This window comes from Carya illinoinensis, chromosome 3 (genome assembly GCF_018687715.1).
Source record: "Carya illinoinensis cultivar Pawnee chromosome 3, C.illinoinensisPawnee_v1, whole genome shotgun sequence".
Taxonomy (NCBI): Eukaryota; Viridiplantae; Streptophyta; class Magnoliopsida; order Fagales; family Juglandaceae; genus Carya; species Carya illinoinensis.
In genome coordinates, this window is record NC_056754.1 from 31549391 (window position 1) to 31563665 (window position 14275).

At 34.2% G+C, this 14275-nt stretch overlaps 1 protein-coding gene across 1 annotated transcript; it reads right to left on the minus strand.

Annotated features, from left to right (window-relative positions):
* Positions 1–2969: 2969 nt before the first annotated feature.
* LOC122305604 (HVA22-like protein f) lies at positions 2970–4491 on the minus strand. The gene is made up of 5 exons (XM_043118193.1): positions 4237–4491; positions 4083–4109; positions 3864–3986; positions 3439–3688; positions 2970–3328 (listed from the first exon to the last, which is right to left on the minus strand). The coding sequence occupies exons 1-5, from the start codon at positions 4281–4283 to the stop codon at positions 3299–3301; spliced, it is 477 nt and encodes a 158-aa protein (XP_042974127.1). The 5' UTR covers positions 4284–4491; the 3' UTR covers positions 2970–3298.
* Positions 4492–14275: the final 9784 nt, after the last annotated feature.

Consider the following 14275-nt stretch of genomic DNA (forward strand, 5'->3'; position numbering starts at 1 on the left):
ACCACATGAAAATATATGATATTTCAAAATGAGGGTTACCATTTTCCAACGTATAGCTTTCGGCATCTTCGATTAAGTCTTGAAAGTCATAATTAATGGAGGGAGCTTTGTAACAAACCCTCCCTAAAATGGGATGAGCTGCTACCTTTCGTCCTGCCTTTTCTTTTCTATAAGTAAATAATATAACAATAGTTTATAAAAGGGACTTGAATGACATACTAAAAATTTAGAAAATGGACCTTCCCATTTTCTTTCATACTTCAACGTTCAAAATAACAAGTTTGTTAAAATATGAAAAATGCTAACTTAGAGTAAAATTACAATTTTACTCTTTACGTGTGGAAAAATGATCATTTTACACATAACTTAAAGATTTCACATTCTAACTCCAAAAATCACCAAAATTTATATTCCTTATGTAAATTTTGTCTTGAACTCAAATATCAACTTAGAAAAAATTAAAAAAATTCACAAGCATAAAAAAATACACCAAAAAAACCCTTAGGCCATTTTTCTTTGATTTTTGTTGCAATTTTATCCAAATTTAACACTCATACTTAAACCAAAATATTGCAACATAGACCATCACATCCTATACTTAGAAGCATGCGTAAAAGAACGAACAAAAATTCACTTCACATAGACATAGAACTTTTTAATAAAAAGATCCAACTTTTATAACTAAAATACAAACCCTTAAATCTCAATGTTTTAACTCTTTTTTAAAATATCTCCAAGAACTCTGAAAACCCAAAAATCTATTCTAACATTTCCATAACACACTCATAAGAATTATCATGCTTTGAATCATAAAAAACAAGTCATCAAAAATCACAAAAATTTAATTTGAAGCACCCGACTTCAATAGAATTTTCTCAACTTTGGTTTTGGTCAAACCTCTTGATTTGAGGCATATCATGATAAAAATCACAAACTAAAAACATCATATGGTTTACAAATATGTCCTAAAGTAGATTCAAGTATTAAACTTAAAATCAAATGGCTAAAAATAACCCAAAACATGGATCTAGTCAAAATCATCAAACTTTTGACCCAATTGAGTATTTTCTTCTATAAAAATCAACTCTTAAAATCTTCAGATCAGCATCCTAACATGTAGATAAAAGGCTTAGAATCATCAAATAAAAATATCAAATTCATTAGAGTAAGATTAAACCACAAAAGATCCAAACTTTCTTAAAAATGTTTAAGTTTCTAGATCTGAGAAAATATTTCGTCAAAAGCTTTTATCATGCAACTAATCCTTAACAAACATACATATAAATATGTTAGCAATATTCCATAAAACTTTCGGACCAATATCTATCCATTAACTTGGTCAAAAACTTTAAAATACAACACACTATCTTGTTTATCACCTTGACAGACTTTTTCATGGTTAAAACAACTTTGGACCAATAAAATTACCGTTAAATAAAACACAAAAGAAAGGTACCAAACAAAACTAGACTAAAACAAGAACAACTTTCATGATGAAAAATGCTTGAGATAATACTTACAAAAGCTTCAAAAATCGTAATTAAAAAAGCTCAAAAAACTACTCAAGAGAAAACATAGTGTTTTCTCTCCAAGAATGTGAGTGAAATGGATGAAATGAGAAAGTGAATAGTTTGCACTCTTCTTACACAAATGAAGGGTGAAGTGAGGTCTTGAGTGACATTTGAGTGATGGAAGTCTTGGCCAAAACAAGAGGCAAACTACCCATGGTAGGGGTTGCCTTGAGGTGTCATGGTGGTGAAGTTGCTTTTGCTTTCCCCCATCAAGGACTATTTGAGGGCTTTCATGAGTAGTGAGTGTTCAGCCTTGGGTTGGGGGTTGGTTGAAATGTCCTAAAAACGTTTTGCCAAGATGGCCAAAATTTGTGGGCCTAATGGGCCTTAACTGGATGGTCTTCATTTTGGGGTTTAAATAGAGTCTAGTTAGGGTTTGAAATGCTATCAAATCCAAATCCAAATCCAATTTTTCTTGATCCTATAAAATTTTAAAAGTTTAAAGGGTTTAATAATGATGTCATAACATGAATTTGAGGGATTAATAGCATGTGAAAATGATTTAATCAAGTGATTGAATACAATGCTAAAAATCGGATCCATTAAGGTTTGGAATCAACTTTGGGGTTTGGGGTAACCGTTTAGGATTTTGGTTTTCTCCAAACTTTTAGGGTTTCAACTGGATTCCAAATATTTAGGATTTCACTAGGATTGAAACCCTTTTTAGTTTGGCACAAAATGGATGATTGGATGGAATAGTGTTTTGCTTAGATGATATGATCTCACATCTTGATTTCCTTCATGTTTCCATCTGATAGTTTCTTTTGGTGCCAAGTGTCAAATACTATTCACAAAATGTGGCTAAGTTCTTACTCAGTATTCAAACAAAACTTCTCTAACTTAATTTAGACATTCCATACATGAATGATTTTGAAAATACTGAACTTGTTGTTACTATCGAGGTTACTATTCAATTTGAGAAAAGTGAAAATAAATTTTGCATTGTAAAATCCTAAATAATCATATTAACCTGATAGTGCAAATCCTTTATCAAATTTCGGCTCCAAAATCCCTCGAAATTATCAAAACTCATTTTTGAACAAATGTTTCGTCTGAAAACTGAAAATGAGTTTATTGTACCATAAAATGCTAAACTGAGCCTAATGGCACAAACCATAACTTATTCTGACATTTCTAACTATCTTAAATAAATAAAATCACACTTTTGACATCATAGTAAGTAGTAACACTGATTATGCTGCACAAACTAAAACTTTCACGATTTGTCGATTCGAAGTTTCTAAAGTCTATAGAAATTTTATCATTAAATTTTTAGCGGGCTGCTTTAGTAGGGCCCTTGTGACTTACCATAAAGACAAATTCTAATTGGACTAAGGCAAAAATAATAAAAAGTAACAGGCAAGGACTTGGCTTTAAGTCCGGGTTATCACACAAAACTCACGGAACATCAAGAAATTCTATATCTTAATGCACTTTGCAAGATATGATAAGCTTTTACACTGGTATATATGAAACTTGTGAAACATTGATTAAGACTTGTTGAACTCAGAGGGAAATAATTAAATGTATTAACTAATTTTTACATTTCAGTTATACATAGCAGATGATCCTCATGAACATTTTCTTACGAATCGTCTTTATTTTCATCTCAAGACATCATTCTCTCGGGAGAATATCATCGATCTTGCCATGTCTATATATATATACATATTTTCATCATGTTCCGTACGTTGAATTTTGTCGCTGTCGTATGATCTTCTTAATTACTAGCGCTGCCTCCGAGCTTCGATTTCAGCCTGCAAACAAATTCGTAAAAGAATTACCCATCTTCGATGATGATGATGCATATATAAGAAATATAAGTTCATGACGATGATGATGATGATGAATTAATAAATGTAGTTACCGCTTTAACGATTTGATCAAAAGCTTCTCGTCCATGTGTATCGATGTATCGCTCAACAGATTTCCTTGCATCCAGACTCATCATCTGGAGCACCTTTTTATGGCCCTCAGAATAAGTTGAGCTCACACTGCCCCCAATATGCTTAACATACTTCCTAACAAGATTCGCATATATATATGCTGCCCCGTTAAATACGGGCAGCACCAGCCACATGCAAAACACAAGTTTGAGGTATGGCCAGATTGGAAACCTACGTACGCAGATATATATAAGATCGATCAATATATGTATATATATGATGCTGCTAGCTAGATAAATCATCGATCACGTACAGCGTTAGAAAATCACTTGAAACAATTAATAATATATATTTTTATATATATATATATATATAATTTATATGTGTTAGCCTGATATGAACATACCAAGCAAGAACTGAGGAACAAGACAGCTCGAAAAGGGTTATGAAGGAGTACAAGACCCAGTACGTTAGCCACTGCTGATCGTCTAGCGTCGAAGGACTCTCAATTGCTCTCATTGACGCGTATCTGTACGTTCAATCATGTAGTATCTAACTCATACACGCATATAATGTATCTATATATATAATACAAGCTAGCTAGGGATAGATGTTTCCAACTTACAGAGGGTATACAAGCATTACCCCAGGCCTGCAGGTTACAAAAAAAGAAATATAGTAATTGTTAGGAACCTAAACATGATGTAAATTAAATTTAAAAGAAATGATATTTTTGGCAAGACGCCCATAATTCGTTTTAGAAAAGAAATGATAAATACCCGACTAAAGTATCCAAGTGTCTTGCTATTGCTCCGAGAACACCCATGTTGAAATTCTGTTCCTCCTGTACGTACTACTCCAGTTGATCGACAAAGTTCAAAGATGTCAGAGATCAGAGATCGTTGAGGCAGAGTTATTAAAGATGTCAATATGAGTGTAAGGTAGGTATGGGTGGCAGTAGATGAAACGAAGTAAAGAATATCTGTTGGATAGCCTAAAGTCTTCTTTTCTCCAACAACACGGAAAGAAAAGGCATTAATGCATGCATCAAAGGAGGAAGATGTGGAAAGGAAAGATGATGATCATCAGTTTGAAGTTCCCTTTCTTTGAACCTTCTCATCCACGTCTCATATATATATTTATAGGTATCTAAGAAAGTAACCTACTTTGCTTTCTCCTGTACTACTTTCTGAACATTCTGTACCGAATAAAACTTTGGTTAACTCCATGTTTGGATATTTAGATAGTTTTATTCTCTCAATTTTTTTTTTTTATAAATTCATTTCTAAATATTGTTCAAATAATAAATAATTTTAAATTTTAAATATTCAACTTTTTCATCTTATTATTTCAAGTTTTTCAAACTTTCAAATAAAATATAAAAAAATAATACAATTTTTTTAAAATTTAAAATAAAAATTTATATTAAAACAATATTTTGATTTTATAATATTTTAATTTAACTTTTTCTCTATTCTTTCTCAAAATCCAATAAAATATTTTAATTCAAATCATTTCATTATTATTCTTCAATCATTTTACTATTATTTACAGAACTCTCGTATCATCTTAATACCTAATCATACAAAAAATATCTGATATTATCTAAAGAAACTACTTCAAACACCTTAAGAAGAAGGAAATTACTTTTCAAGATTGGGAGGGATCCGCAATCTATGACACGCCTTATATGTTAAAGTACATCAATATAATAAAATAGAGAAAGAAAAGCTTAATTTATTACATAGTAACTGAAGCCATGAGTGTTTCCTGTTCGTAGCATTCTCAAAGTCCATAAAGAAGTTATTCCTGGGCTTACCTCTGCAATGTGGTACGCATGCAAAGGATTCATAAATCTGGTATTCATCGGTCTGACAGGAATGTGAGACTTTCAGGTAAGGATGACATTCTTGGTCCAAGGAAAAAGATACCAGATGCCTTTGTGCACGGTACAAGCAAGCGATTTTTCAGACGCATGCCTTTGCTGCTTCATCGGAGTGCCATTCCCTTGGATGTGATAAGGTTTCCCCCTATGGAGATTGATCGAATCTGACAAAAAATGAGCTCTGCCATTGAGAAGAAAGAAAGTTTAAGAACAGAGAGGGAGAAAAGAGAGAAGAAAAGTACTTCTTGTATTTCTGAATTTGTGTAAAGACTATTGTTTAATTATAGAGGCAGACGTGCAGTATTTGTTAATGAAATTAGTTACAACCAATGAGAATGAACCAACTAAACATGAAATTGAACACAGCCAAGAGCCTTGGTAAAAATATCACTCAACTAATTGACGTGGAAAGAAGCATTAAGAGTCTTGATTACATTGGCTTGAAATTTTTTCCTTACAATATGACAATCAATTTCAATATGTTTTGTTCTTTCATAGAAGACGGGGTTGGTATCAAAATGAAAGGCAGCGTTGTTGTCACAAAATAATGGTTGGGAATGGCACATCTAAAACCCTCATATTGGCCAAAATCCTAAACCTTGACTTCAAATCTTAATGTGGCCCGGTTTTGATTAAGTATTTAATCACTTGCATTAATCACTTCTACCTGTTATTAATTACTCAAATTTTCACACATACACCCTTAACTATTCTATTACATCTTGGTAATCTCTTTGGACCAAGAAAATTTTGATTTAAACTTAATCTCAACTTAAAGCCCAATGAAAGCCAAAATTGAAGCCCATCGGTAAGGCCCATCTATGGCCCACCAAAAACCACTACCAGAGGAGGCTTCTTGAGGAAGTTTCTTCCCTGTCCCAAGGCAAAAACAAGGGTTGACTTCCACTCAAGTGCTAGCCTTCCAAAAGTCACTTGATGAGAATAAAAAAAATGCTATAAGATCATAGCCCATCCACTCGACCAGAACTGATGTTGCCAACAATAGCTATGTAGCCCCTTTGTCAACCCTCAGCTACCCCATGTCAACCCTCTCTCATGTATACCATGCCCCAAGCCTTGCCATTTAACACTTGTGCCTTTTTCATCTCATATCTAGGGAGAAACCAAGAGAGACTCTTCAAACAGTTTTTTTGGTAGTTCTTGTTATAGCTTTTCGAGCCCTTTTTCATGCTACAATTTGCGTTATACAAATTAATGTAAGTTAGTCTCTAACTTACTCCCGGTGTATTAATGTATGTACGGAGATAAGATTATTATTGTCATATTATTGTCACTCATGATTATTATTTTAAATTGGTATAACATGCAATGTCACATCATTTATTACAATTCATGCTTAATTGTTACATGTCATGATATGCCATGTCATTTGTTACAATTCCATTTGTCATAAGTCATGAATGTCATGCCATATGCTACAAGCTCGTTGTCACATGTCATGAATGAAATGCCATTTGCTACAAGTTCATTGTCACATGTTATGAAAGTCATGTCATATGTTACAAGTTCATCTATTACATGCCATGAATGTCACATTATTTGTTACATGTTGTGAATACCATGTCATTTATTATTGTACATGATTATTTGTTACACGTCATGGTTGCATATCATGAGTCACACGAGTCCATCATGAAATATTTTACAAGTTAGTCGTGCATAGGATGCTCGTAGCGTAATCTTTCAGATTGTCAAAGTATCTCCATTTAAAACTTATACAAGGTATTCATGGCATAATCATTTTGATTACTAGAGTATTTCATTTTTAAAACATTCATAATGTAATTATTCTGATTGTCAAAGTATTTCTATTAAAACTATTACAAGGTACTTCTGGCCGAATCATTCTGATTGTTAGAATATATCTATTAAAATACTCATACTTCAATTTACAGCTTATTATTTGTTAATCTCCATGGATTTTTGTAAGTATACACTCAACTTACTTTTGGTTAATGCATGTATACATTTGTGTAAATCTTTTTGTTTGTTTCTATTACTTTGGTTGCTATTTTTGTTTGTTTGATTGGATACCCTTACATAAAGTTGGAATATGATTATGGAATGACTAATGTGAATTGGTTTGTGATGAAAAATGGTGATAAGATTCCTTACATGTTTCAGTTTTAAGGAAAATGATGTTGATGTTTTAAGACTTTTGATGATTCAATTTTATCCTACTTTGAGTGACTCAGATCTTGTTCAAATGCCATGAATTCATGTCTTGTTTTACTATGCCATGATTTCTAAGCATCTTAGATGAAGTTTGGAGTATGTTTAAGTGATGATTTTTCATGTTCTTGTGTATATGTTTTGGCCAAGGCTAATTTTCCTAGTTCTATGTCTGTGTTTCAATATCTTATAAGTTCTATGTTATCATGCTATGAACTAAATATGTTATGCTTGGTTATTTCATGCATTGTATCTCATATGGTATATGTCAAGTATTAGCACACATGTTTTAAGTCTCGTGTCACATGCATTTGGAAAAAGTGATTTTAAAGAAAGACGTATTCAAGAACAAAAAGGATTTTAGAAATAAAATAATGTTTTAAAAAGTCTTATCACAACCCCAAATGCTAGGGTAGGGAAATGTCATAGTAGAACTCTTTTGTCCACTCTGGAGTGCTTAAGAATGAAGTGGTAAGTCCTGGCTCAACAAGGAATCGTCGACGTGTCTCGATTAGATTCTTTTTAAAGAATGCCTGAGTAGGGTAGCGCCTTACGCTAGTGGGTGCATAAGGCATGTAATATGACAAAGTATTATTGAGTTAATAAGTTAAGTTATATTTAAAACCTAGTCATCATAGTGCACGAATAGGTGATGGTGTGGTAACTAACAGGAACACGCAGTGCATAGGGGAGCAGTGATGTATCCACAAATGTTATAAAAACGAGGCCATGTGCCTATATGATATGTTATAGATCACATGATGTGAATCATGCAATATGATATGATATGTTCCAGATCACGTGATTAACTAAGATATGAATGATGACAAAAGTATGTTTTTCAAAAAATGCTAAGTCTCTGTTACAAGTTTTAAAAGTGGTCAATTCATGAGTCACAGCTCAGTCTCAGTCATGAATAATGTACATGTCCATGCACGCATTGCATAATATATCTCTTGTATGTTTGTGTTAACTGTAGTATGCTGTGTGATTACTTATTGAGATTTATTGAAATCTTACTATTGCAATTTTTCCTCTATCATTCTTCTCCTGGAATGGTAGAAGTAGCTACAGATACACCCAACAACCTTGAAGCATGAATCTAGATGGTTCTATGATAGACGACGAGTACACCATCTGGGGATGTGTACGCTATGCAGTGGCTGGATTGGATTGCACTATTCCATTTTTTAAAAAAATTATTGAAGGGTCTTCATGACCCTAATTTTGATGTTTTGCTTTTAGATCCCTTACGAGTGTTTAAGTTTTCATGAAACTTGGACCAAGTGACGTGACTTCTCAAAGAAGCTAGTGAGGCATATGTGAATGGAATAAGGCTTTTTATGGATATAGGACTCTCATCGCCAGAAATGCAGAAGTCGAGGGGAGCTTGCTTAATCTTTTTCTCTTGATGGATCTTTAATAGTGGGGAGGTTGCATAATGAGAGATTGGGAAGGTTTAGATGGCCTGCTTCCTTCTAGAAATGAATATTAGATCTCATGTTTTGGGAAGTCACAAACTCGTATTTTGTTTGAAAACTCTCTTTGTTTATTGATGACAATGATGGGAAAAAGTTGAGAAAAAATATTTTTTTATACCATGTACCATGCAATTGCCTACAGTATTGCTTATATCTCTTTACCTTTTCACTGTTTCGGCTGAACGTTTATTGCATACTGCTAGAATATCTAGGAGCATTGCATATTATCTATTATGTACAAGGGGGTGTGCAGCCTTGTGTTACATGTTTCGGCATCTCAATCACCACCAAATCCCAAATGGGCGTTGGGGGCACCACACTGAAACATGCAAACCCTAGTATGCATGGATATTTTTTTTATGCACGGATATTTGTTTTATGCACTTAGAACTTCAATCACATGTTGATTACACATCATTCATGATCGTGGCCTAAACATGTCAACACTTGAAATACACATTACATAATCTTTTCATAAACTTAGAATCTTCTAATGCATTCGGTGGAACATTATCAATAAACATACATGTATAGCCGAATCATGCATATGAATATACATTTGGAAAAGCAAGTATTTCATGGACTTGAACCTCTAATGGATTCGGTTATGCATCAAGTATTCATAAACATTTTAAAGCATCCAAGTCCAAACCTTAGATGTGGCATCACATCCTATTTTCATGATGCAAATCAAATAACAACAAACTAATCCAATAACATGGTAGGCAAACACTTGAGAAACTGAATGTAGAACATGATAAGGTATCATCACCCAAAAATCAAACATCTAATAAAATAAGGAAGCTGAAAAATATAGTAACACAGTCATAAGAATCCACTCCTCCTAAACCCTAATCCATGCATGAGTGAGTGAGTGAGTGCTATAGCTTTTTCTTCAAGACAAGAAAAATCCTAATCTTCAAGGTTCTTCCATAGGTATAAAACTCTAAAGAATAAAACCCTAGTTTTTCAAAAAAATGCTTAGGGCTTGGCATTCCTTCCTCTTACAAATATTCATCCTCAAAATTTGACCAAAAGATGGTTTGGATTCTCACTCTTGAAAGAAGAAAACCCTAAGTATTCCGAATGTATATGTGTGTGCTCATGTGGAAACCAAAAGCATTGTCCTTCTTTTGGTCATGTGTGTGTGAGCACTTGTTCATGAAGAACATGTGGAAAAACTGAAGCATTTCCTCTGTTGGCAGTGTTTGAGAAACAAGAAAAGAGATGGTTGGTTCTTCCTTACCTCGTGGCTTTCCCTTGGTGAAAGATGATTATAGTCTTGCAAACATTTATAACAAAGCTTGAGTGGATAGAGGGTAGCATGAATGTTGTTTGGGTGAAGAGAAAATGGTAGAAAGTAGAGAGAAAGAGAGTGACCGAGATTTCTAAGCTTGTCTTCAGAAAGTCCCAAAAACACTCTTGGTCTTTCTATCCCTTCTTATAGGCGTGATCTCCCTCCTCTAGGGTTTTAAATTTTCCCTTTTACCACTAGATACAATAGACATAGACACTTGAAGAAAGGCAAAAAAGGACCTAGGGTTCGGTTTGAAGGGCTTACATGCCACTTGTCTAAAGGATATAGTTTTTGTTCCCAACACAATCTCATGATGGGTGAAGGGAAAGAGTCACACAGTGATGATGTCATTTGGCATCTATGCACCAAGGTGATCCTTCATCTTCCCAAAGTCTTGGAGAAATATGATTATACAATGTGGGTGGCAAGCACCATTCTCAAGTGACATCCACCTTAAAGAGTTTCCCACCAAGATCCTTCTAGAACCCTTAGGCTTGTGGCTTTTCATCTCCCATGTAGATTTCATCCATTCCCAAGACAAAACCCTTCATCTTCTATCTTGCATGTAACACATGGCAACTCCTAGAAACCGAAACCCTCTATCTTCCATGGTTGTCCTACCTTGTCCATTGGTCTTCCCTAGGCTCCACTTTCCATAACCTTATCATTTCTCTTCTAGAAAACTTCTTCTACTAGTGACAAGTGTCACAATACCTCTTCTTACAAGTAAGCCTTCTTGCATGCATGACACATGGCAAGGAGGTGGGTGATCCTCTAGGGTAGGTGTGTAAGACCAATACCCTAAACTCTCTCACCTCTCTTCCCTCAATTCAGTCCAGATTCATCAAGTCTTAGTTGTAGATTCCATTGGATGACAATGTGACATTTGGCATCCAAGAAAGGTTTGGGCATGTGCCCTAGCTCTATTGGGCTTCAAACCCTAATTTTCCTACAGAGGCCGAATCACCTCATGGGCTTGGGCCTTCCTCAAGGCCTTAGATGCCTAGTGTACCAAACCTGATTTTCAATTGGGTTACTCCACCTTACTTGGCCTGAAATAATACACCAAAAATAAACTAAGAGGCTTAACTTAATCCTGGTCGTCACATAAATTACTAAACTAGATCACTGAGTCGCTCACGCAACTCAGCTATTGTGGCGCCCTTACACCCCGCTTGGGATTAGACAGAGACTAAAGCGTCAGGACATGCAATTCAAGGTTACACACCCTTCGTTCATGACATTTAACATGCAATGTACCTAACATATTTTTAGCAGTATGCAATAATCATAACAGAAAAAGTTCAAATATAAATAACAATTGAGTAATTAAAGTATGGTACTATATGAAAACTAATCAATCCCAAAAATATTTGTTCAGAGACTTCCAAAATACAACTGAGGGTTTTAAACCACAACCCTTAAAACCACGTTTACAATTTCATTAAAATGAACTATCCTCTTATGAGGCATGGGGGTCGGATAGTTGTAGCTCAAAACTTCAAGTGACTTCTTGGACCTTTGCCATATACCCTCATGCTTGAATTATGTAGTCATTCGTGTCATCCAACTAGTTCTCTAGAGTTAGAGCTTCTTCAAGCTCAAGTGCCTAGTGCGGCATGTACTCTTCATTTAGGATATCCTAAATTTCCTTGAGAAAATACGAGGTTGCTTTTAAACAAGAAAAGTTAGTATCAAGCTTCTATGGTAAACTCGTCCTCAATGAGGCCTGGCAACACATCCATCTTGAACTGTGTCTTGTAACATGTAACGAATCATCTTCATCAAAGACTTATAACATGCAACAAATATTCATCAAACTTGCATATTAGCATGTTTACTATAAACCATAAATAAATCATACCAAGATCTAGCCAATAACTTGGTCAAAATTATCAAAATATTACATATTGCCCAAACTATCTCCTAGAATGACCTCTTCATGCTTAAACCAACTTTTCACCATTAAATGACAATGAAAATTAAAATAAAATAAAATACCAAAACAAACTAGACTCAAAGATACAAAAAACTTATGTGAAGGGTACTTTGTAAGAAAACACTTATAACAACTTCAAAAAAGTCGAGCAAAGTAAGCTAGAAAAACTATCCGAGAGCTCCTCTAGTTATCTCTCTACGAAAAGGCTTGAAAAGTGACCAAATGCAAGGGGAATGGACAAGGACAACACTTAATCATCTGGAGGGGTGATAGGAGGTGTGTGATAGACACTTTAAGTGATGGAGTGTCAGCCAAAATCAAGTGCTGCTACCCGTAGTTTTCTACCTGCTGCTACCGTGTTAGAGGAAGGGAGTAAGGTAGCTCTTGGCCTTTCCATCAACCACTATTTGGGGCTGACTTGGATAGTGAAAGAACTTCCATGAAAAGGAGGAAAATTCCTTCACAAACCTCACCTTGATAGCTCAATTTTGTGGGTTTTAATGGGCCAAAACTGAATGGGCTTCCATTCAGGATTTTAATAGAGTTTGGTTGGGGTTTGGGTTGATATCAAGTCTAAATCTACTTTTTCTTGGTCCAATAAAATTACTAAGATTTAAAATAATAAATAATGATATAATAAGATGAATTTCAGTGTTTAATAACATGCAGAAGTAATTTAATGAAATGATTAAATATTAAACTAAAACCAAGTTTAATTACGGATTGGAGGCAAACTTTTGGAGTTTGGATACACCATTTGGGGTTTCAGTTCTCACCAAAATTTTGAAGTTTCAATTGAATTCCAAGTGTTTAGGGTTTCACTAAAGTTAAAACATTTTTTGGTTTGGCACAAATTGGATGGTTAGATGGAATAGGTTTGCTTTAGGTAGCATGATCTCAAAGTTTGATTTATTTCATGTTTCCATATCGTGGTTCCTCTTTGTGTCAAGTATCCAATACTATTTACTAAGTGTGGTTAAAATCTTACTAAGTATTCACATAAAAATTCTCTAAACTAATTTGGACATTGCACACTTGATTTTGAAAACATTAGTTTAGGTGCTAACACCAAGGCTACTATTCACTCCGAAAAATTGAAAAATAAACTTTACGTTGTAAAATTCTAAATAATCATACTAACCTTACAGTGCAAATCATTTATCAAAATTTGACTCCGAAGTGTCTAAGAAAACCCAAAATGTGTTTTTGAATTTGTGTTATTCTGGATATTGAAAATTGTTTTATTGTGCCATAAAAACTTAAATATCCATCTGAGTCTAATGGTGTAGACCATTTCTCATTTTAATGCTTCTAAGTACCTTAAATAAATAAAATTATGATTCTGACACCACAGTGAAAGGTAACACTGACTATACTAATAGAGTAAAACCTACACGATTAGTTAAATCATTAAAACTTTTGGGATTTTTACGAGGTTCCTATACTCTTAAGAAACTCCTATGTTGAATTTATGGCAGACTATTACAATCTTACTAATGTGAATGCTCTAGTGCCTAGACCTACCTAGGCAACAGGGATATCCACCCGTACACCCACATTTGCAGTTACTTCTTGTGCAAGTAGTCAAGTACCTGAAAGTCCTAAACCTAATGAATCAGAAGAAGTGGAGCATGATAACAGTCGACCACCATGACCTAGTAAGAAAAAGTTATGAACACGAGACCATTTTACGAAAATCGACAATGATCATGAGAACCCGCAAGCAAGGTGTCACCACTATGGGGATTGTTTTGGTTGTAACTTTAATAAGCAAGGCACATCAACTTTGATTGCACATTTGAATAATTGTATGGTATAAGATATACAAGGAGTTGGAAAGATCAAAAGAAGCTAAGTTATGAAACAACAATTGCGAAACATGGTATGAGAAATAAAAAAGCTACTAATCACTCATTATAATGAGAAGAGAGTGCGAGAGTTGATAGTAGCCATGATTATAACATATGAGATGCCTTTTCTCATTGTTGAGGGAAAAAGTTTTCGTAAATTTTTAACTAGTCTT